The sequence below is a fragment of the Contarinia nasturtii genome, unplaced genomic scaffold (genome assembly GCF_009176525.2).
Source record: "Contarinia nasturtii isolate CC-2019 unplaced genomic scaffold, AAFC_CNas_1.1 Cnas_scaffold_78, whole genome shotgun sequence".
In the NCBI taxonomy this organism is placed as follows: domain Eukaryota; kingdom Metazoa; phylum Arthropoda; class Insecta; order Diptera; family Cecidomyiidae; genus Contarinia; species Contarinia nasturtii.
This window is the reverse complement of record NW_022197436.1, coordinates 1,177,920-1,203,040: the sequence shown is the minus strand read 5'-3', so window position 1 is coordinate 1,203,040 and position 25,121 is coordinate 1,177,920. Positions and strand designations below refer to the sequence as shown.

General features: G+C 34.3%; 1 protein-coding gene across 1 annotated transcript in view; it reads right to left on the bottom strand.

Annotated features, from left to right (window-relative positions):
• LOC116337609 overlaps window positions 1–22,581 on the bottom strand; it is a 40,041-nt gene extending 17,460 nt beyond the window's left edge. Inside the window, exons 1-6 of the mRNA XM_031762291.1 lie at window positions 22,532–22,581; window positions 21,400–21,420; window positions 20,957–21,037; window positions 7,022–7,167; window positions 6,243–6,400; window positions 5,822–6,016 (exon numbers count right to left, since the gene is read on the bottom strand). Coding sequence (XP_031618151.1) covers window positions 5,822–6,016; window positions 6,243–6,400; window positions 7,022–7,167; window positions 20,957–21,037; window positions 21,400–21,420; window positions 22,532–22,581 — 651 coding nt within the window. The remainder of the gene's footprint in view (window positions 1–5,821; window positions 6,017–6,242; window positions 6,401–7,021; window positions 7,168–20,956; window positions 21,038–21,399; window positions 21,421–22,531) is intronic.
• Window positions 22,582–25,121: the final 2,540 nt, after the last annotated feature.

Below are 25,121 nucleotides of genomic sequence, written 5' to 3'. Positions count from 1 at the left end.
GTGCCGCACTTCATTCCATATAAATCTCAAGTGCCGCACTTGAATAATTTTTTTATTGTTTTAACATAAAAATATTGTAAAATGATTTTTAGAAAAAATATTTAGAATAATTTTTATGTTGAACACTGGCATTTCTAATGTTGTGAATTTAACAACAATGCATGCAAAATGTCTTTATGTCAACGAATTTTGTGAATCGTCCAACAAACGTTCTCATTGTGAACTGTCATACAGTGTAGCACGCAACATTCACTGAAATATTCACAATTACAGTGTTGGGTAATTCACAAAATTCTTTGAATGCATTGTTGTTAAATTCACAACATTAGAAATGTCAGTGTTTAACGTAAAAATTATTCTAAATATTTTTTCTAAAAATTATTTTACAATATTCTTATGTTAAAACAATAAAAAAATTATTCAAGTGCGGCACTTGAGATTTACATGGGATGAGGTGCGGCAACTGAAAAAGAGCGCACCAACTTCGTCGGGTGCCGCACTTCTCAGGTGCCGATAACAGCTCTGGATTACCGAAAAGGTTACATTGTCTCTCAAACATTGATTCTATACCGTATCCATGGAATTTTCATTGAATCAATGCATTATTCTTGGCAGTATGTATGTTTTCTTTACTGCATCATAAATTCCATTCGTTCTTCAATCAAACCAAGAATGTTTATTTTCAATCAAAATTCCGTATCTCATCTGAAAACGAAGCGACCATGATTTACTGTGTACGTTTTCTACCTTGAACGTACACATTGTATGCACACGGCATTCGCGTCATAGGTGCTCATGCATTCAAATTTCGACTATTTGTAAGTAACTTGTGCGGAAAATGTCATTTAATTTGTCGTATAATGGTATGGCATGAATAGAAATAGTTTCGTTAGTTCCGCATTTAAACGATGAGGAAACCGATGTCTTTTATCAATTTAATGTGTTGGCATATTTTCATAATGACACCACATAAAATGACTGAAATTTTGCACCGAATTTCCACGGTCACACCATCATTCATCACATAATTAAATGCAGATATACATATATATATATTGTCTGTCTGCACCGTAATACACGCTGAAAATCTACAATGAATGAAAAACATTTCAATCGAAATAATTAGCATCTATTTTTATGACGCGAACATATTTCGGATGCCAAACGATATGAATTTTGCGTGTTTACCTGATATTTACACTTGAGCGTCGCATAGGAAAAAAAACAAACAATATTTAAGCGACACGTTATGTTTGCTTTTTTTTAAAAGTGCTTTAGTACGGAAATGGCACAAACACTCTCATCCCAACAACTGTAGCAGCTTTCGTGGCATTTTTTGAACCTCAGTACATAATAAATGCTATTAATTGAATCCTGAAATGTTTTATTTCAGCCAAATTTTGTTTTTGGCGCCACTGCTGAAAAATAATTTATGCTTATGCCACTTGATATGGTGATGGCTCAACAAAGTCATATATTCATCGGAAGAATATTGTTGAGCACCGTTTGCAAGGGAGAAAAAGAGAAAGAGCGAGAATGAAAGAGACAAAGAGAGAGGGAATGAAAGACCAAAAAAGCTATAACAATCATGGCATTTTTTTCACTTAAAAAGTGGCGGTGCACGGTTTCAATTTGCTGAGCATATCATATTTATGTGTTTATTTAAGCTTTTGTTTTTTTTTTTTCAGGTGGTGGTTTGCCATTTCAAAGCGATATACGTTTATGGAGTGATACGTATCAACTGAAATGAAATTCATACCTATTTTTCACACTAGTTTCGGATGTTCGCACTTTTACATTTTTAAGGCTGGCCCAAAAAATCAAGAAAAAAAGAAACATAAGAGAGTAGAAAAGTTATAGAAAAAGTATCTTTTAAGGTGTTGTCAACAATAAAATGTATTTTCAATAAATGCGATCAACTTGATTGGAGTCATGAAGTTCCTCGCAAAATGTGTAAAGGTCACGGACAGTTTTCGCCTTGTGTTGTATACATTTTGGTCAGTCCAATTGCAAAACGCATCGAATTACATTGACCAAGAGTCGTAATGAATCTCGAATGTGATGAAAATTCCAATTGATTTTTGTGACAACAAAAGCCTCCACCAATTTCATTATTTAATACACAGAAAGTATTCAAAATAAAAAAGTGGGGGAAATTTTTCACGATACTTGTACAATTAGCGAGCAAAAATCATTGTGTGTGTGTGTGTGTGTGAGAGAGAGAGAGAGAGAGAGAGAGAGAGAGAGAGAGAGAGAGAGATAGAAATGGCGAAAGGGAAGAGTTTCCAATATAAACGGAATTAATGGACCTGCCACTCTAAATAAACAAAGCTTAATTATAGATAGTTTGTTTTTATTTTCATTTTTGCCAACTAATGACGGTAAAATAGTAATAAAAGCGTTCACTCACCGTTTCCATTGAAAATGTAGAGCAAAAAAATGGAAGTGAAACCGAGAGGAGCTTAATTGAGGCAACCTATTGTGCACTTAAATAGATAAATTGAATGGTTGAAGGTTCGTAAAAAGATTCATTCGTTAAACGAGGGCCCGAGCACTTGATGTGGTAAAATTGCGCTGAAAAATGCTATCTTCAGTATAGATAAATATTTAAGGGGCAGGTACTTAGCATGGATTGTATTGTCCAAAAGTAACGTTGCAAATCGGTGACAGACAATGTGAATCGATTCGATCATTGAATATTCAATGAAATGGAGACGATGACGACGACGACAAAATGGAGCAAAGAAGAAAGAAGGGAAGGGGACGGGGAACAAAGAACAAGTGCATGCTATAGCAATTGAATAATTTTAGCTATGGAGTGCATGATAATTACTTGGAATAAGAGAAATGACCTTGAACACTTGATTTTTATGCACGAATGCACAAATTTGTTCCCGTTCGTTAATGTACAAATGAATCGTTGCGGCGAAAGAGTAGCTCTTATTTTTCTCCAAATAATACTGCAACATAAATTTTTTTATGAATAGTTTATTTGTTGTATTACAACAAATAAACCGTGTGAAAAAAACTTCATGTTGCAGTATTATTTGGAGAAAAATAAGAGCTTCTCTTTCGCCGCAACGATTCAAATGTGAATAAGTTATTTATTTATTTTTTACGCCTGTTTTTGTGTTAACAACAGTCGTATTCGCTATCCAACAATTTTCACAAAACGGAAAAAATGTTTCATTGCAGTCATTTCCGTTGCATATTGTCAGCTCATTTCCATTTACAGTTCATTTCTTGTTTGAATAGTAATATTTTTTTTCTTTTCTAAGTTTGTTTCTTTTTGTTTTTAAAGGAAGTTAATTTTGCAATCTAAAATTATATTTTCCAAAGAAAAAGTTTTTCTATTTGGAACTTTGTGTTGCCACACGAGCATAGAATTGAATGTAAAAAGAATTGTTGATCCTTGAGTTGAGTTGATATTTGGCTTTTGGCATGGCCAAAAAAAATTCATACCATTGTGATGTTTTTTGACGCTGAACTTTTAAAAAAATCCTTCAATTTTCACTTTGCTGCATTTTCATGCACCAAAATCTTTATTTTGATGTTCAGAAACTATTTTACACAATTTCGTGTATGCTTTTTGAAATAAAACATTTGATTCATTGGAAAATGTATTCATCATGCAACAAATGGAAGGAGAGTGAAAACATAACACCCATTGCATTTCATTTCGTTCAAACTCCCTTGTTCACCGCACGTTATTCTCTATTGTTTTACCGGGAAAAATGTTAAGCAATTTAATTTTATTTGCACTCCAACTGTGTATATACACGAAATTGGATATTGAATAAGCACAGATACTCTTCTCCGTATAATAATTTTGGATTTGAAAGCCTTGCCGATTGGATCGCTTGCACCCGTTCGCCCAATAAAATAAAAATAAATGCACTGAAATTCTTAGCAACATTTTGAAGCAATGCGATTCATTAGTTTTCGTTGCTCAATTTCTCAACTCGTCATTGACTCGACAACTTTTCGCAATTGAAATAATTACATTTCGGTTCCGTTTTCAGTTTCAAATTCAATTTGAGTTTTATGTCATTTTGAGAATGTGTGTAATTGCAAGCGATTATCTAAGAAGCAAACAGATTCTAAGTTTGTTTCAATCAATTTCAGGCGGTACGTAAATGCAATTCCAAATCAAAACAACGCAGTGCTTTGGTAAAATAGAATTGTAGCTAGTTTTACACACCGACACACACATAGAGAGAGAGAGAGAGAGAGAGAGAGAGAGAGAGAGAGAGAGAGAATTAAATGTGTTGAACTCGTTAAATTGTCGACATTTTACTTGTGCCATTCATTGCATTATGTGACAGATAGGCACTTGAAAAATCTACACATTCGTTCTTGTCTGTTTTTAAAAGATGGCGCAAATAATGTAAATTGTGTTAATAGTTTCAGCTTGATGTGAAATTCAATGAAAGCGTTCCGATTTATTTTAATAATTCATTTGAAATGCGCTCTTACGACGTATATGAACAAATTGACCAAAACACATTTAACTTTATAACTACTTTTCAGTGAAGCATGTCATCTATCAGAAAATAGACCAAAGAAAGAAATTTTATTCACCGAGTTCACTTGATACGAGCCGGAAAGCAAAGGCAAACTTTTTCATTTTCAAACTCAATCATTTTTGCTTTTCTTGCTTTGTCGGACAGACTGTTCAAATATGAGTTACCTATACTTGATTCATGACCATTTAACCATTTCATGAAAAAATCTGAAAAAATCGAAAGTTTTCTATATTTGGACAGAAAATGATTCTACGCAATATTTTCTTATCGTTTTTGATGTATTGAGTTTATTTTTAAGGTTCTTTTCAATTCAAAAAATACGTATAAATTAAACGGAAAAAAATGTAATTTTCAGATATTCAATGGCTCTTCTTATTCCAGTTGGATGAACATAAATTGTAAAAAATGTTTCGATGCGTTACGTTGACAATATAGTCGATTTGCAACAATGACGATTGTACGCAATGGGGATTCAATAAAATGATGCACAAATTGAAGTAAACTCAGAAAAATCTATTGTGAGTAAATCATTTAGAAAGCGAGACAGAGAGAGTGAGAGAAAGAGAGAGAATGATTGAAATGTTTTGAAATGAAAAGACGCTTTTCTCCACCATAATAATAACAACAACACCACCACCACCACCAATAGCAACCAAAACCAAGTACGTTTTACATCAATTGACATAAGGCGCTTTTGTAAATACATAGAAACCATCCCGTGATGATGTGAATCAATCCGAATTGATGACCAGGAATTAGATCAAAAATTGAACAAAGACCAATCTCAGACGCAAGCGATAAAATGCGATTTTCCGTTGAAATGGCAAGAGAAAAAAAATATTAATCATTGCTACTGTCATCGAAGTGTATATTCATTGTCGCAACCAAAATGACCATCGCACATTTATATCCATTCGAATGGAAACAAGCACATTCATTTTTGATCATTTGTCATTTAAATGTTAAGTGAAGTGTGGCTGAATTTTTCACGAATCAAATACACAAAACAATTTTCAGAGACCATTTTCAATAATCAATTTATAAAATTGGCGACGTGTATATTTTACGTAACTGGATCTCAAATCGATATTCGCTCTTTAGTCGCAATATATGTTTAAATGATGTTTGTTTTAGATGACAATTGTCAACTTATTGTATTATTATTTACAATTAATTATTATTACAATTGTATTATTATTTTTTGTTTGTCTCTCGATTGGGAGGGTAAATGTAAGTTAAATTGTCATTTTGAATATTGGTGGTAAAATTAGCGATTTAATGTATTGAAAAATTACCTGATGTGAATGTTGACCGTTACATGTGCCAGCCGAACATACGCCGGTGCCGGGAACTTTTAATTGTTCTTGCTTATAGTCTGGCTGATATGGAAGTAACATCCGAATTTTGCCCCATCGATTAAAAAACAACGCTATCGCTCCAGCCCATACGAGTAATACTACAACTACGATACCTACTTCGACGCCACGGACCTACAACATAGAGAAACGCACACATTAAACCGATAATATATTGATTTCAACCGATAATCACTGTCATTTGTTGTTAGTTTTCATTTCTCAATATAAATATTGGAGAGTTTTTTAGGCTTTCAATTATCACATCGATATTTCGATTAACACTATTCCAACTATTCGATTGAACGGTGTGTGTAGCTTTTTATTAAACTGATTAATGATTTACAAACAGATTATTTACCGTTGGAAGTTCACGTGCGGTTGAATTATCAGCTGCTACATTACCATACTCGTCGGGATATGTGATAGCGTTCCCAGTGTCGAAGACTGGCGGTACGGGTGGCCCATTGCCGCTTCCCAATGCGCCTGGATCTTGTTGTGGTGAACTTCGTGGCGGCTCTGAAATAAATACCATTTAACACACTTTTTTAGTAAATTTCCATAAAGACCGTTTTTTCACCAATGAAGATTTCAAAAGGCAACAGACTTTTTAAAATATTTAAAACACCGAAAATGAAACATTTGATACATTTTCTGTGAAGGAAATCGATTTTTGACGCCATTTAAAAATGTATTCGATTCAAGTTTTATTTGCGGTTTTTGAAAGTCGCTTTTGTCGAATTTATGAAAAATATTCCAATTTTTAAACTAATCCAAATTTATAAAAGTTAATTCAAAATCTTGACATTTAAGTTCATCAAGTTTCTAAAAAATGCAGGAGACGCTTAAGAAATTATGGAGTTCAAAAAAGAGCTTTTCGCCCCGAGTATATGTTACCTTAATTGATTTTTGTAGAGAAATGTTAATTATAGCCAAACATTCTCAATTAACAAACGGGAATCTGATCACCCGTTAAAAATGTAATCGATTTTCGACAAAAGTTTCCATTGAATATCATCAATAAGCTATTATAAAAGAACGTCACGGTAAATTGATGAAAAAAATCGAAAATGACACCATTTTACCCACTTAAGCACGTACACAAATATATAGTTTTTGCTAAAAAAATCCCCGACTTACCCAGTGTTCTAAAGACGATTGGTCGGCTACGGTATTTTTTTCCACTCCAAACGGCTGTAACCGTAAGTTGATACTGTGTGTCTGGTGATAGACCGTATAATGTAACTGCTTCAGAATTTCCTGCCACAACAGCAACGACTCTGTAACTTAAATTCAATCAGTTATTGCATGATTACAAAAACAATCGTTCACACATTTTTATTTTATTTTCAAAAATTACAAATTTATTTAATGAACACATAAAATTCATAAATTCAAAAGATGCATTTGGGGTTGTCATTAGAATAAATGGATTTTCTCATGAATATTGTCACATTGCATGAAGTTGTTGTTCGCACACCACATTCAAAAAATTAAAATATGCAAAAATAAGTTGTGCAAACATTTGTTGGCATCACTGAAGTGTATAAATAAATTTTAAATGTGCAGACACCGGTAAATCACATCGCTGTTGGCATTTAAAGCATGCAAGATTATAGAAAAGAGAAAATGTCGATAAATTTGAAAATTGTGTAAAATATGCAATTGAATGTAGAACGATGTAAAATGTTGAAATTAAGTGAATTCATTGAATGAAGAGCAATCAAGATGAGTAAGCACAAAGAAAATGAAATTCCATTTCGTCTTGTAAGATATAGGCACCTACATAAATACAATCGAATACGTAATTATTTCAGAAATGCGACGGTTTTCAACGGCTCGAATATAGTTTGCATTGCATGGCATGATAGCGCCGATGAAAATGAGTGCGTTTTATATAACGCGAATGTTTTCCGTTGATTTTCGAAGAGATTCTTTCAAAGTAAACGGTAGAAAGTTGGTTGGAGATCCGAACTTCGGATGTGGACACCTTATGTTCAAATTAAAAGAGAGAGAGTGCATTGAAGTGCTGTGAATCCAAGCGATGCGAACGCATTAAATCCATGCCAGATTGCTATTATTAAGTGTGAATGCCTCATTCGTAATTCTTTTCAATGGCTTAAGTGGTGTTTGACATTGATACACCACTTCTATCGTGATGATGACAAACCACGAAATTTATTAGACAAATTTCCACAAAAACAATTTTTAACTTTGATTTTTTTAAGAAACACGCACGAACCACACACTGTTCATACCCATAATACAAATTTGGTTCATCACTTTCATTGAATATAATTTCATTTGCAGTTGAAACCACAGAAATATGGTTTCAAAAATACCACAATTTCTCAATTTTATGAAAATGCAATTAAACGACACCACAACAAACACACACATACACACTACCACCAAATGCAACTGATAAAAAATTTAAATTCTGACTCATTCACTGTCGGTTCGTGGATAGATGCATGTACCTGCAATGTGTTATCAGTCGGTTAATTTTATTCGGTGTTGTGTCAGCAACGTCAGTCAGTGAGTGAAATGGGACAGTTTTTTCAAGTGTCTAACAAGAAATGTGGCGACTATAATAAGCGCAAGCTAGTGTTCGTCACAACTGAACCGTACACAAAATCGAAGTTACTGTGATAGCATACGCTATTGACAAAAAGCCCAACACCAACAAACAAATATATTGTATTGATTCAAATGATAGACATAAACGTTCAATACTTCGATGAAATGGAAGACAATGACAAAATAAAAATCGCACACATTTTTAGATCGACGAGTACGAAGGAGAAATAAAGGAAGGCGAGAGAGCGAGAGAATGGGGACCAGAGAAAGAGAAAGCAAAATAAAATGAGCCACAAAAATCTTCAGTTCATTTTACTTTCATGCACTTTGAATACAAATATACGTTGTGTTTATGATGGTTTCGTCTGGTTTACACACATCATGAACATAAGCACATATGGCAGTGCTTATATGTATCAAATACGATGTAATCCATCGCAGAACACCATCACCGAATGTCAGCATACATGAACATTTTGACAAAAAAAGCGTTAGAACGAAAACAAAAGTATGTTTCTGTGAAAGAGAAAAACAGACGGTGCGCCACAGAGAGATAGAGTGAGAGATAGGTGGATCGAACGTGCATTGTTTCAACCTGGTTATGCATGAACTCAATTATAGACGACAAAATGGGAATATACATCATTCTATATGTGGGTATATTCTTTGGAATATTGCAAGCAACGATCTAACTGCATCACCGGCCTCATAGTCAATGGCGCATTTCAATCTCATTTTCATCCGAATTTCTCATGTTTCAGTTCATTTTTCCGTCGCGTTTTCTAAAAAAAACGGATGCAAAATTGTTTACCAGCTAGAAACACGATGAAAAAGCTTTCATTTTACCGACGAAAAAAAAAACTCAGTAAAAAACGATGCAAAAAACAACAACGGAGTGAATCACTTTCATCCAGACATCGATTGTTGAATGAAATTTCAACATTTTTGACGTTGACGGGCCAACACCGATCGCAACAGAAAAGCAGTCGACGAACTTTTTGCATCCATCTGACTGACATTTCTACTCATCACATTGATGAACATTTATACGTACAGTGAACAAATGCATAAATTGGAATTTTCTTCAAAGCAGCATCGTTTTGATTCATTGAGTGCCTTTGAGTATATATAATTTATGACAAAGTTTCATTCACAAAGGCCATTTCGGTTTGAACAATGAACAACATTTAAGCAATATCAATTGTTTTGAAAATAAACTTTGATACATGCTATGTTACTTTTTTTTTGCTACATTTAAAAGGACTGAAACTTGAGAATGCCATTTCTAATGAAGGTAAACAAAAACAGTAAGTCCTCGGTTTGAATCATATAATATTTGGAGAAAAGTTTTGATGAAAACAATGCGCATTTTATGGACTTCCCATTACTTTTCCATTTTATTTGTGCATGCAATTTATTCATTCCGTCATTGTGGTGGATAAAACGTACATATTTTTTATTGATTGAGCAATCACTTTGGCAAAAACACGTGTATTTTAATAAAACACGCTCAATGAAAATGCAAATGATCGCTTTGACAGTGGACGCAGTGCCAAAAATTGAATTTAATAAAGAAAATCGCATAAAAACATTATTATTAGCTTTGGCTGTTTTACGTTCATTTTGATCTCGTTCAGGTCTAGATCTCTCGAATGCATCGTCCAACTGGAATAGACTCATGTAAATGTGCGATGTTTTCGTACATCAAACAAAACAGCTGGCATGTTAAATGAAAAGAAAAAAATGTGCACTTTATGTGTTTTTGGCACCCATGAAACGTTTCTATTTGGCATTAAATCACATAAAACCATTTATGAAGGGCTGTTGTGATTTAAGAAAACAAGAAGCACACATCAAAACTGTTAAATAAAATCATGACGAGGGATAATGATAATGATGATGAAATGGCTGGAAGGAACGAAAAAAGAAACGGAATAAAAATGCAAAAATCAAGAGAAGAATGAATGTTATGCACATGTATAAATTGACATAATTTAACCCGAAGCCTTAAGGCCGACTTGATACGAAAGAGAACAACACATGCGACAAGCAGCATTATATGTGGTTGGAGGCTAAAGATTGAGACCCCGAAACACACAAAGACCGAAAGAAAGTGGTCGAAGATGAGAATGAATGGAAAACGGGAAAGAAAAGGTTGGGAGGGCAAATTGAATGGTAATTGGGGAAGCAAGATTGAACCAGAGAGAATGCTGCTATATTCCTGACCAAAATAGAGAGATAGAGAGAGAGAGAGAGAGAGAGAGAGAGAGAGAGAGAGAGAGAGAGGTCAAAGATGGGTTCAAATGATTTTATCGATGTACGCATCACCGACCAACATCAATTCATGTATTATTTATTCGGTCTGTACGTTTCGCTTGATTGTAATGCAATATTATTTGGCTTGTGTATAAATTTTTCATAATATTTAAGCCAATCAATGCCTTTAACCTTATTAGATTTGTGATTCTGGCAATATTTATTGCTATTTTGATTTCGCATCAATTGGTGCCTCTTCCTGCCCTGCCCAGAGAATTCCAGAAAAATTTGTATAAGATCGCATAAGCATGTAATTTAACGAAACTGCAATACTCCGATGAAATGAGAGTGTTGCTTTTGGATTATTTATTATTTTTTTTCGTTTCAATCTTATTGAAACACCGTGAAAAACAGTAGCAACAACGTATATATATACGCACACAACGGAGCGATGTAATTTGATTCGGCTTATAATATACACGTGGGAGCCGATGTGGAAAATGTGTCGATATAGAATTCGATTTTGCGATCGAATGAAATATGATTTATTTGCTCACTAGAGAAATACATACAATCTATCTAAATGCGCCGCTGTTCACATGAAAATGGCCAATGGAATCGAATTCAGCAAATAAAAACAACCATCATCATCATCATCAATACGTAACCATTTCTTCAAATTGTTCAATTCAGCTCCCCTTATCTCTCTCTATTCCCATCACTCCCCCATTCAATATTTTTAATAATGTAAAATCAATGAATCACTTCAATGATACATTTCTTTAGATAATTGAATAGTTTCGTTTATCATTGTTTATTTGACATTTTTCGTGTTCATATCGATAAAATCAATATTATTTCATCTTTATTAGAACGATATGTTGGATTATAATTTTTGCACGTTCGTTTGATATTAACCAGACATTGTACTGAGATGATTTCAGTCAGATAAATTATTTCATCTGGCTGAGCGACGTTTCTATTTCAATGACAGTAAAATAGTCCACTGGTTATGTTCCATCACTAACAATAAATTTCTCTCTTATTCTCTGTCATGCAGCATGCAACACTAATGATTGCCCGCATCTGATCCATGTAACTTTTCAAGTACCGCACACGAATACAAGAAAGGGCGACACCTACAAAGAAAATGAGAGCCAGATGAGATAGAAGGTAGGGTCCACGAACTTGAGAAAAATGTGAAACATATTTCGAATTTCTAAAATCAATAAAATCACTTTTCTCGATTTAACATTAAACATATATCTATAAAAAAAATGTGGATGTCGGGACCAAGACATCACTTCTTCATATAATAAAAATATTGTTAGATGAGCTAAAAATGTAGTGCATTGCTTAGGAATAGTAATTGGCCACAGAATTCATACTGGATGAATACATTTTTTCACCTTGTCTATTGATGGGCTAAAACAGCCAACCACATTCATCATAACATAAAATACGAGTAAATAGCTAAAAGCTATTGTGTTTTCGTTGGGGCGGTAGGGGTTATTGTATCGATGTGTGCAGTGTTACGGAAATATTAAACAAACTTTCCATCTAAATAGAATAATGTAACTAATGTTCAACTGAAATTGACATTTTGTCGGAAAATAACGATACAACTAAAATAGAATGTTCGTTAAACTATATATGAGCTGAATGTTGCTTTGCTATTTTGTAACCAGAACCGTCAATTTGAGTGAACATCAGCGATGAGTTCCGAATGGTATTAACACAATGCATATTGACTAGGTTCAATAAAAATGTGATTGCAATGTCAATTGTCTTTGTTTTTGGGGCTTTATGTTTTATTCATTCATCAAATAAAATATATGACTGTGTTTGCTGTGTTATGTATTGCCTTCTTGAAATATGATTTCATCAAACATGAATATTCCTTGCTCTCAAATATCAAATGCTCTTTTTAATTTCTTTTTGATTTGATTTTAATCGATTAATACTTCAATTGGCATCTGAAATAAAATTTCGATTATTTTACTATAGAAAGGCACCTGATTTCAAAGACCTATTTTAAAGGACGTTATATCTCATTAAAATTGGTGCACGAGCCAATAAACGAAAACAACTTAAACCGATTTGATTACGAAAAATCCTCGATTAATGTGCAAGCTATTTGTGTTTCTTTTAAATATTCTATCTCGTTGTTTGGCGCTAAAATGGATATTTTCAAAAATACTTATAGATTTTACCATAATTAGTACATGAAAATTTATAATGGTCTCGTTCCTTCGGAGCTTAAAAGCTTCAGATAAACTCATTGCAAAAACGATAATATAATATGCATGAAATGCATGTCATTTTGAACGCTGTTTGGTGTATTTCATAGAAAGTAGAAATTACCATCAGTCACACATGCTAATGAGCACATACGCACATCGTAAATGAAGAAAATGTGCTCATCCAACGGTTTATATATCTGTTTATGGGAATAAAACCGAACATTTTCTGCACAAAATTCACAGTCAACGAACAAGTGAACGAAACGAAATACAATTTATGTAAATTCTTTTCGTATGTACATGAAACTTATACATAAACTGAATAATACCGTTTTCACTCAAACGTAGTTCAAAATCCTTTTCATTGGTTCAACGCTGTTTTTGTACTTTGACAATTAACATAAGGCGTAAGCATAATGGCAATGCTCAATGGATTTGCGATATCACTTAAATCTTATACTCAACAAAACTCTTCCCCCAAAAATACGTTATTCTTACAGAAATATTCACACAATTCTCATTCACTCGAGATACTTCGATTCGTTCAGTTGAAGCGGTACTCTTTTTAAGGCACGTTACGTGCAGGAAAGTTTAGTCACTGGAATAATTCAATAAAATAATTAGATAAAAATTCTTGATGTAGCAACGGCCATAGAATGAACGAAGGTAATAAAAGACTTTGTGTGTGTGTGAGAGAGAAAGAGAAAGTGAGAAAAGCACAAAAGAAGAAAGAGAAGGGGGAGACAGAGAGAAACAGAATTATCGCTGTTATAAATGTTTCATTACCGAACTGCGTTATAACGGCAACAATATAAAGTAATAGTTTTATAAATAGTCTTGTAAATCAATACAAGACATAACTCACAACAGCTCTCTCTCTCTCTCTCTCTCTCTCTCTCTCTCTCTCTCTCTCTCTACATATTTTCATAGGATGTGAACATTGTGTGTACGCGTAACGCCACACACCGTGTGTCTCCAAAATGTGTACAAGTAGATAATGTTGTTTTGCCAATCTAATAATATTGAAAAGCAGCGCGTGTATATCGATAATGCTTGTAATCCGATCGAGATGCATAAATGAAACATATTATGATTTTTATAGAAGAACAAGCAATCTATAATGCAAAATGTTATTTGCCATGTCAAACCCAATGTACGCCTATTAACCCAATTACAAATTCAAATGTTCCTTTTATTTTTTATATTCTTTCTGTACTTTCCGTACGATGTGCTGATGTGAAAGCCTCCATTGCCGCAGTTACCGCAAACCCATACTTAATTTTTGTTGCCCACTGATATATTTATTCAATTACATGTAATGAATATTGACTGTTAATAAACGAAAAACGACGACGACCACGACAACAACAACAAAAACCGACATTCTCGTGGTAATTCATTAGGAAAGGGTCACATGTTCTGTATGGATTTCGAAACGAGTAACAAGAACCACAAGGAACAACAACAACAACAAAAGAAAGAAAGAAAAACCTCTTGTTGAAAGCACGGAAAACAACTTCCAACTTGAAAATCGAAGAAACGAACAAGACCTTAATTACACAAACGCAATACTTCTTAATTGAGCGAAAGTGAATAGGAAATTTTCGATAAAAGCATTGTCAATACAAAGCGATGAGGTGGACTTCTTATGTTCAGTCGACTGTTGAAAATCCATTGCAAATATTTGCACGGGATTTGAACATTTCGTCATTTTTTTTTGTTTACATCCGATCGACCGAAAATAATCAAGTCGAAAACGAAATTAGAATTGATTGATCGATTCTGTATCATAAATGACCCTATCCATTCTATTCACCATTCATCGAATTTCGTTCATTGGGCTGGCACATCAAAACACAAAAATAATTGTATAAATATTGATAGAAATGTTATTATTGAATGTAATCAAATCAAATGCTTTTCAGGCTCGAAAATTATCCACACACACAGACGCTCGCACATAACGATTTCGAAAGTCCAACTGCGTACATGCGTTTCACACCCGATTATGACGTTATATTTGGTTTTTGTTTTGTTTTCTATTTTATTCCCTCTCGCTATTTTTATCGCTTGTTTTTCCCTTCCCGCTTTTGCTCCTGTTTTCCCAATGGTTTGTTTACATTTTTGTAACTTTTTCCTCCGATGAACATTCAACAACAACACAAATCGTTGCTGTTTTTTTTCACTCAATTCTGATTGAAATATTTTGAAGAAATACAGCAGTCAAAAACATCGTATGGAATTTCAAGTGAATGAGATGGCTTTGAATTTTGAAAAAAAAAAAAAACGAAAAAAAGCAATTTTAAGTGTTTTTTTGCTTATTTTGAGCTGATGCAGGAATAGATATGTTCGATTCAGTCGAGCACAAAAAATTGCAATTCCCAGTCTAGCTACTTCAATAAGTTTTCCATCTGGCTTACCATTCAACAGAGAGATAATAATCACTCTTGTCAGCCGATGTAGCTCACACTTTTTCTATCTCTCTCGCTCTCTTTCGTTCTCTCTCTCGCTCTCTCTTCATTTCAAAGTTAAATAAATTTTCTTATGATCTACCGAATGCACTTATAAATAGATGCAACCTAATTCATTCCACATTATGAGAATTGAAATGTTAAAAAATCCAGAAGTAACACGGAACTTTTTTTCAATGCATACCAAAAGTACCTTTCATATGCAGCAAAATGGAAATTGACATGAATAAATTGTGTGCTATACATTTTTGGTTCGTTTGCATTCCAGTTTTATTTGGCTATTTTTAAAGCTCATTTAAGCAAATTGAATTGTTCTATATTCCAGTATTTTCGTCATAATGGCGTTGTATAATTTTTACAAATAAACATAGAATATAGAGTATATACGGACATTTGTGGCACAGATAAAACTAATAAAACTTCTGTGTATCTTATGAAGCCATGTGGCCGAAAAACCGCATCGGCATTTCTTTTTTCTTTTTGTACGTGGAAGTAAGACGCACAACTATTTAAATGAGATATTTGAAAATGCCGTGGAAAATACCATATGAATTATGTAACGGAATTGTTTTGTGTTTACAGTAGATGTGGCAGTGGTGGTCAAACATCTAATGCACAATCCACAGATATTCATTGTATATTTTTGTGAGCTATCACAAAACGGCTTGTATTTGCGCACTTTGCTGCCTCTCTCTTTGGATTTTTTGTTTACTGACGTCCACAAAATTCAAATGAATTTCAGATTGGCTGTCTTTCTCGCTTCCACATTTTGGTCGCTCTTTCTCTCTCAGCATAAATCTCTCCTCGTTTCTCTCTCTTGTTCGTTCACTTCTTCTGTTTTTTTTGACCGTCTATATATGCGTTTATTTCCTTTGTTCGTTTTTCATCCGTAATAAATTGCAGTCATACGGTAATTCAAATAAAGCGCCATGCAAATAGGTATGAATAGGTGGAATGTGTAATTGAAATTTAAAATAAAAAAATGACTTTCATCGCTATGAAATGATATATTTGACGATGATCATGTTTTGGCCCGGGGTATACTCGATTTTTTTATTTGATTTTTATTCATAAACTGAGCATTTTTGCTTGTTTCGGGCTAAAAATAAAAAAAACAAAATGAAAACATGACTATACATTCCGCCACTGCACATATTTACATGTTAGTCTCGAATGCACATGAGAATTTATTGAACATAGAGAAGCATGTGCACACATCAAATGATGATGTGATTCGATCGAAAGCAACGAAAAACCAGTGAACAAAACCGAAATACGTGACGCGGTGAAACCGCTTTTATTTGAAATGCAATAAAAATAATCAAAATCATTGGTATGTATGTGTGAATATATATTTATCGCGAATGGACAGGCATGCAATATAAACGAAGCGCTCCGCTGCAATTCGTGAATGAGTGTGTGTGTGTGATTTCTTTTTTCGGTTTATTTCAATTTGTTGCTGCCAATTGCATACTTGAATTGATTCGACTTTTGATGTAGCTCCTTTCGTGTCAAGCATTACATTGTTTGTGTGCTTTCGTCATTCACCGACCTTTCTCTTTCGTTTTCCGGCCTATTCCGTTCTCTTCCTCTCGCTTGCTTGGCGATTTTCAATTTTATTTTTACTTTTTTATTACGGTGGTGTATGGTGTTTTTTCTCACAAACCTTCTATTTAGGTATTTTATGAATGAAATCGACATGGTAGTACGTTTGGCCCATAACGGTGTGACACAATATCATTCTTAAATCGTTTGACAAATAAGAATCCGACCTCTCTTCGCTTCGTGAAATTTCGATTGAAAGCGAGAGCTAATTTTTCTATTATTCTCTCTTTATGCCTTAAATTCGGGCAACACATCAATATAAAGCCAAACAATTTGAATCGGACATGGAAATTCATACATATTTTATAAACACATTTCCATCAATATCGTAGAGATTGTGTTCGCCTTTTTGTTTCTTTCGATGTGTTATCGTTGTTGTTTCGCTCAGTGACGATGGCAACGGAAATGGCATGGGGTGAATACAATTGATGAAGCGCAAAATGTAGGCAATTGAAGAAAATTTACGATACATGGTTCGTACATGTATTTCAAATGGATAATCGAGCGTGTTTCATGCAAGAGCCGGTATTGATATTGCAATGGACACTTGTACATCAGTTCTCCATCGCTTTGCATTTCTCACTCATGTTCGTTTTCTTTTCATTCTGAATTTGTCTGCATTTTCTCTTTAGTTCTTTTTCTTCTCTGTCTCAGACTTTTTCACTTTCTAAATTCTTTTTCGTTTGGTTTTTTTCTTCAATTTCAATCTCGACTTTTGCCTAGTCTTTCATTTTGGTCTTGTGTTCTTTATAGCTCTCACTAAACTACCGAACAAATCGAACAGAAAAAAAAAACTTATTCCCTCCGACGATCGTAGCACTAAAAACTTCCAACTTAAAACTGACTATTTGCCATTTCAATCTCGAATGCGATAAGTTCAACCGATAATAATATGGCTCTGTTCCGAAAATTCGTCGTATTTGTGTGTGTTCTGTGCACCAAGCGAAAGAAACGACGACAAAAAAATATGAAAAATTGAAAAATTCTCGGAGAATTTTCATTTTGCCGCAAATATGTTAGTATGAAAAGTGGAAAATTACAGAGCCATATGTAAAATTGGATTGACAAAGAGAAAGTGAGAGAGAGAAAGAGAGAGAGAGAGAGAGAGAGAGAGCGTTGAATTTCAAAACCGAAGAGAATTTGTAATTCAGTGAACATATTCAAACAATAAATTATCCATAAGTCTTGCACACTCCATTGTGTGTTTGCATTTCGAATTGCCACAGACGACAAATTCCCCAAAATGGAATTCAAACAAAGTGATATTTACTTGCAGTGTTTGATAGTGTACTTATATCGAATGAATTGCATTTGTAACTCACATTTTCATTTCATTTCGATTGGTTGTGTGTGTGTGTGTGTTTCTTTTATTTTCCTGTTCAAATATGAAATATTAAAATGCAGCTCACCAAGATTACATTAAAACAATAATGGAACGAATGTTTCTGTCGCATTCAAAGCATATCCGTTTAATTCGGAACATGAAATGTTGTTTTGGTGAAGTGCCGTACTTCCTATTAAATAAAAGGTCTTTCCGTTCGGACAAAAAAAATTCCATCGAGGAAACAGAATACGTTGCCCGAAGCCCATAAAAAAAGAAGGTTTTCGTTTGTTGATTCGATTTTTTACATTTTTTCCAACCGAAAAAAAGGAGCAAATAATGTGTGCTTTGCGAAGAGAAGAAAAAATTGATTTTACGCACCGATAATGATGGTATATATATAATGGAATGGTAAAAGGCAGACCTCTTGAGAGTGATTGAGATATGGCATGCGAGATAGTGAGGGAGAGAGAGAGAAAGACGTCATTTGATCGACAAGTGTTAATCGAAATGCCATTCGGTGTTCAGTGTGACCAGAACGATCGGATTTCTATTGCCATAAAAATGCTCATACGACGATGGTACTTATCAATATTATTTCATATGCATAATCGATAGCTCACCCAGGGTGTTCCATTATTTTCCTTCCACTTTCGCTAATGGAAAGTTTTTACGCATATTTTGCGACACAAAATTACTACAACGAATTCATTTTTGTTTTGTTCAAATTCACATCTACTGCAAATGTTGTTTAATTTCTTCCATTATTTCTATATAATACGAAAATATTAAATATTCTTACGTTTCTGGTGGATGTGATTCGGCTTATGGAATTGGATGCTTGTAACTTTTCATGCAAAATGCCCTCGATTTAAATGATTTGTCACTTTTGTGTAATGTCTTGCCATGCACACGCATTTAATATTGTAATGAATGTTTGTGTTTGTAGTTTTCTTTGGATGTTATTGTTTCATTTATTTTGATTTCACTCTCGTGCATTCATAATTATGAGCGTTTTACATCTTGTTTTGATTATGTTCGTTCCACTTGAGTACCGTTTTCTATATCTCGAGACACATAGACTCGCATCCACGCATACACTCACAGAAAAAAAATGCTAACAATAACAAACACCGAGAATGAGTTAATGAAATCAAAACATTTCGCACAAAATTGCGCGTACAGAAAGAGAATCATCTGTTCAACACTTCGATGTTGTTTTTTACTCGGTTTACAAAACTCTATTTCTCGCATTCTGCCATTTTTACTCTTTCTCTCTCTCTCTCTCTTCTCTCGCGTCTTTTCTATGTCTCTTTTTCTTGCTCTTCTTCCTTTGCTTCCTCTGTCTGTATCTCTCGATCGGATATTTTAATTTGAGTAACAAAAACAAAATTTAAAACAAATAAACTAACTCTCGGTCGGAGAAAAAAAAAAAAATAAAATGACACGCAAAAAAGTAAAGTACTTGAACAATTTATATCTTAATCAGAAACGCTTTAATCAGAATATTCCCATTGAAATGAATGTTTCGTTTGACCAGACCGAGCAATTGAGAAAGAGAACGAGATAAAATGATAGAATTTTGAAACTTTTACTTTCTCCAAACCGAGTAACAACAACAATGTACTTGAGCATGTGAATATATTCGAAATGATTATATTTTCGTACCGAAATCGAAATGTGACTATTTGAATAGAATATAGAGTGCATTCACATTCGTTCACCAGCACCGAAATACTAGAATTTCGTAACGAAAATGCAAAATAAAAAGGGAACTAACTAACGACCGAATGAGCAAACGAGTGTACGAAGCAAGCAAGCGGCAAACAAACCAAAGTCAACACGAGCTCACACACACAAGTAGATAAAGCGAGAAGGAATTTGAAGACACGAAAAACGGTGTGTTTCGTGCGGGTGAATGTGTGTGTGTGTCCAATGTCCATCATTAGTCTTTATCGGCTCACCGAATCCCACAATCTGTCCCTTTCGATTTGTTTTTGTGTCTGTTGTGGTTTTTTTGCTTTGCTATTGCTGTTGCTTTGTTTGGACATTTGATTTTTGTGTTAAAGTTTGAGTGTTCCGTTCCGGCAACCACATAACAACGGGCTTTTCGTATTGGTTTTCGTGTGTGGTGACACCTTTGCGTGCTTTCTCACAAGACCGGTGAAATACAGCAGGTTCTTTCTTGCACTCGAACAGTATACAATATCAATCATTTGACGGCACACTGTGGGAACAACAAAGGGAAAATAAACCGGAACGGAAAAATTCCCAACTTAGAAATACATTTGACCTAAGTAGATATGGTTGATCGAATTGCGGCCCAGTGTATGTGTGTACATCAAATGAAGTTAGACCACACACATGCTGGGTCTTTTTTTTTTACTTCGTTGCTCCTTCACAATTGCATTTTATGAGAAAAAAACGTGTCATGCTTTATTGTCACTATATATGCGCGTTGCACACACGATTGTCTCTCACGCGCGCTTCGAATGCACGCGATTTTTCCTTTTTCTGCTTCTAATTGACACTCAGTATATCAAACTAACAAACATATTGTTTGTCTGGTGTTTTTTTTTTTTTGTGATAAAAATCTTACTTGTTCTGTTTCCTATTTTTTTCTTTTCCCAAATCGCCGCCGCTACGATGCAAATCTCCCTTTGATCTTGTCGTCTGGTCGCTGTTTGTATACAAACACCAAAATGATCAAATCAATGAAAAACCGAAAAAAATAAAACGAAACGAACGGAAAAATAACAACGACGATGGATGCACGACGGATAAAAAAGAACATTAAACAAACAGATATAATAAAGCAAGAATAAAATTTACTTTTAGCAATACACATACACAGAGTAAGAATGGTATTTATATCACAACGAAACAAATCTATACAAATCTATCAATCTAGTCGGTTTCACATTCAAAGTAAAACTGCAGTCGTGTAATTAAATTTTGAAAATCACTGAGAGCGAAGTAAAATGATCGAGCGCAGAGAACTCAGCTTTAATGTCTCTTGATCTCTAACTATCTCTCTCTCACCCGATTAATGTTTTTGAATCTCTTTCAACGATATAATAATAATAAAGTAATGAGCGCTCGCCAAACCAACACAGAACGAATTGATGCGAAAATTACAGTTTTGACTGTGTGTCTATATGTTTTTTTTACGTTGTCGGTTCAAAATACGCGGTGTTGTACGACAGTTCTGAGATAAATATGTGCGCCTTTCGAGGTATCAGCGTACTGTATGACTGACGATAGCTCATGCGATACGAATTTTATTTCATTTTCTCGTCAGTCGTGTGTTGTTGTTTTCTTGTTATATTCCGGTGCTTTTCGCATGTTTTTGTGCTACAGAGAGGAGCACCAGCAGCCGTGGCTGTGACGGGGTCCGCGCTATTCAATATACATATATACACATCTTCATTTGGTGTCGTGTATCGTCGAAACTATGTTAGCCTTTATGGATGCATGTTTATTTTGCTCGCCTGTGGGTATGGTTGAGTGTCTTTCTCTCTCATACATATGCTCTCTGTGTAATATGCATGGATAAAAAGCTGGAATACAGCGTCATTTCAATACACATCGCCCTCAACTAAGCGCTCGAATCGGCACGTTCGCTTTCGCTCTTCACTGCCTCTCTCTCTCTCTCTCTCTCTCTCTCTCGGTGTGTTTATTCATCCCCCTTGCAACCACTCTCTCTGACCCATCACGAGCTTAATGTTCACTGAGGCTACTCTCGATTTCGATACCCAATATTTTTTTTTATTGTTGTTGTTGGTCTTTTCGTTATCAGGATATTGGATATTGGATATCGTTCAAAACATTGATTTGACCCGAATAATCGAATATGGCACTATTTTGAGGCACTGAGATTTCAAAACGATGCATGCTATTTGTTCGCAAATCCGCGTAAACAATCAGGCATACCGATTCAGTTTGCATGTTTTACATACTTATAAATGTCGCTTCATTCGAACTCGAACGGGCACAATGCTTTGACATATTTACCATACAACATACATTTGCTATTTTAATTTGGTTAAAGATGCTTATATCTTTACTTTTCTCTCGCTCTCTATTTCTCATGGTGTATTTCCAAAGCATAAGTACTAACACAGATACCGAATGATACATATAAATTCAACACAATCAAAACGAAACGCCAGACCCAACGAGTGTTTTCTTTTCAATTCGCTTCATTTCTTTGGGCTCAGGCATTATACTTAAATCAGTATTGTGTTCATTGTGATTTATTTTTAGAGCTAAATACTCTATTCGTACGTTTTGCTATGATAATTAATGCGCAGCGCTCGCTTGAAATGTATAATCGATTGTTTCTTAATTTAATGTTGCCATTCAAAAATGTAACAGACAGATTATTATTCAACGATAGGATAACAATAGAGAGAAAAAGAGGGAGAGAGAGAGCGCGCGAAAGCGATAGAGAGATAGAAAAAGAGAGAAAGAGTGAAAATGAGAGAGCGACTTATCATTAAGTATGATACAGATTGTTATGGCATGAGGATGCATCAGGTATAAAGTGTTGAATGATCACATAGATTTAGTGTATCATTCACTATCGTTAACAATTACAATTCCCGTTCATCACAATTGAATTCACATGGTACCGGTATTGTGCTGAACGATCAATCAACACAAACCAGTTTGTCACAGAAGATCAATCACCATATGAGACATTGCTGTGCCCCGCATCATCAATCGCTTAGGACAAATTTCATTTAAATCTGAGTTTGTCCATACCGAAAACGCTAAAATCACAGTACACTGACCAATTGCTTGTGATAAAATGCAAAATCCCCGCTAAGTCTGTAGACAACAAACGACGATCAATGTGCGCGATTATTTTTTGTTAAATGTTCATTTTATGCTTTCTATATATAGAGAATCTATGTATCTCAAACAATGTCTATGAAACATCAATTTCTATTCTCATTCATTTTCCGCCGAAAGTAAGTTTGACATTTACCAAATCACGTTCTGTGTGGGGAATGAAAATAATGGAAAAGTGCATCGCAGGCGATCAACTGAAAATCACTCTTGACTCGGTACGAATTGATTTTTATTGATATCGAGTGCAACAGAGTACAGAGCTAATAGTCGCATGGGAGTGTGACACGAGAGTTAAACAGAGAAGGAGGAAGGGAAAGAATGAGCAAAAGTGTTGAAAATAAATAAGCTTGGATGTGTTATTATAATATTAAATTATATATTGTGCATCGCATATGGATGTACGTGTGTAATAGAGCACGAATTCGATGACTTCGTTGCATTCGGTTCACTTGATACGAAGAATAGAAACAAAAGTTTAAGACAAATCCAAAAATCGTCTGACAAAAGAACATCCTTTTGATAGTGGATTTAATATGTCGCCAAGAATTATGCTTGGTGCATGGTACACATAAACTTTTTATTGGATTACGAAAAGTTTCATGCGGACAAAGTACGTAATAAATTTGTGATAAATAAGAACCAATAAACTTAAACCGGCAATTTTTCTCTTTCTCCTTTACTCAATTCCGTTCGCTTTTGAACTATTGAAAAGATTCAAAGGCTCCACAAACTTCGTTCGGGTCGATGAAATTAAATTTGTCTTGAGAGTTTTGTGGTCAGTGTGCAAATAAGTGAAATATGAGTTGCTTTTGATGTGAATGCTTGTCATCCGTTGAGACACTTACAGCCCGAGCCGTACAAAATATTTATTAAATGATTATTATGGATTTATGTTCAGTAAATGTGAATCACTGAATACATTTTAATTAGCCACATGAACAATGATAAATGTGATGCTTAAATTGTGACTCTATGAAATTGGCGTGCGTGTTCGTTAAATGTATCACAGCTAACGCTCTCTCGCGGTCTTCCCGCACCCCAAGATAATCACAAAATGAACGTTCGCGCCCATATTATCGATAATATAGATACAAATGTGATGCCCTTCTATCTAAATATATACACATATTTTACTGTATGTTTATGGCAGTGTAATAAATCATTTTATCGAATTGACTTTGACGTGTACACATTCATAAATCTCTCTCACACACACACATTCATGCTTAACGTCACCGGCGTATATCTGGATTATATGCGATATGCATGTATCAGATTGACGGCATTTTTCACTAGAAATTCAATATCTTCAGTTTTATTAAAAAGTTCTCTTTTTATTTGAATTCTGATGAAATTATTATGTTTGATTTGTTTGGCGTTTCGATCTCTGAAAATCCCGTATGCCACAAGGCATATTGTAATGCCATTCATTTTGAACTTTAAAATTGGAGAATTTGTAGAACTTGGATGTGTTTTGTATTGCTTGATGTATCGTCAAAGTTTGAAAAAGTTTCCGTTCTTTGGAAAATTCAATTGGAAAGCGTATTTTCTTGCAAAAATTACATTTTTATGCATACGGTATGTATACATGTGAATTTATTTGAAGTGGCTATGTCGATGTTGTAATAGTTTATTCAATTCGTTGGTTCAAACACACAAATTTTATCGGTGCCCAGCTCATACTATACATATATACATTAAGTGCTACTACCAAATGGTTTGGCACTGTATTATGTATGAAAAGCGATCCAACCGTTTTAATACTATAACTTTCGTATGAAAACCATCAAAAACAAACTTTAATTCAATTTTTATTTTGTCTTTTCGTATTGCCATATGAATTTGATACACTTGAACAAAAACATAAACAAGACATTTTCCATTAAAACGAATGAACAAACACACAA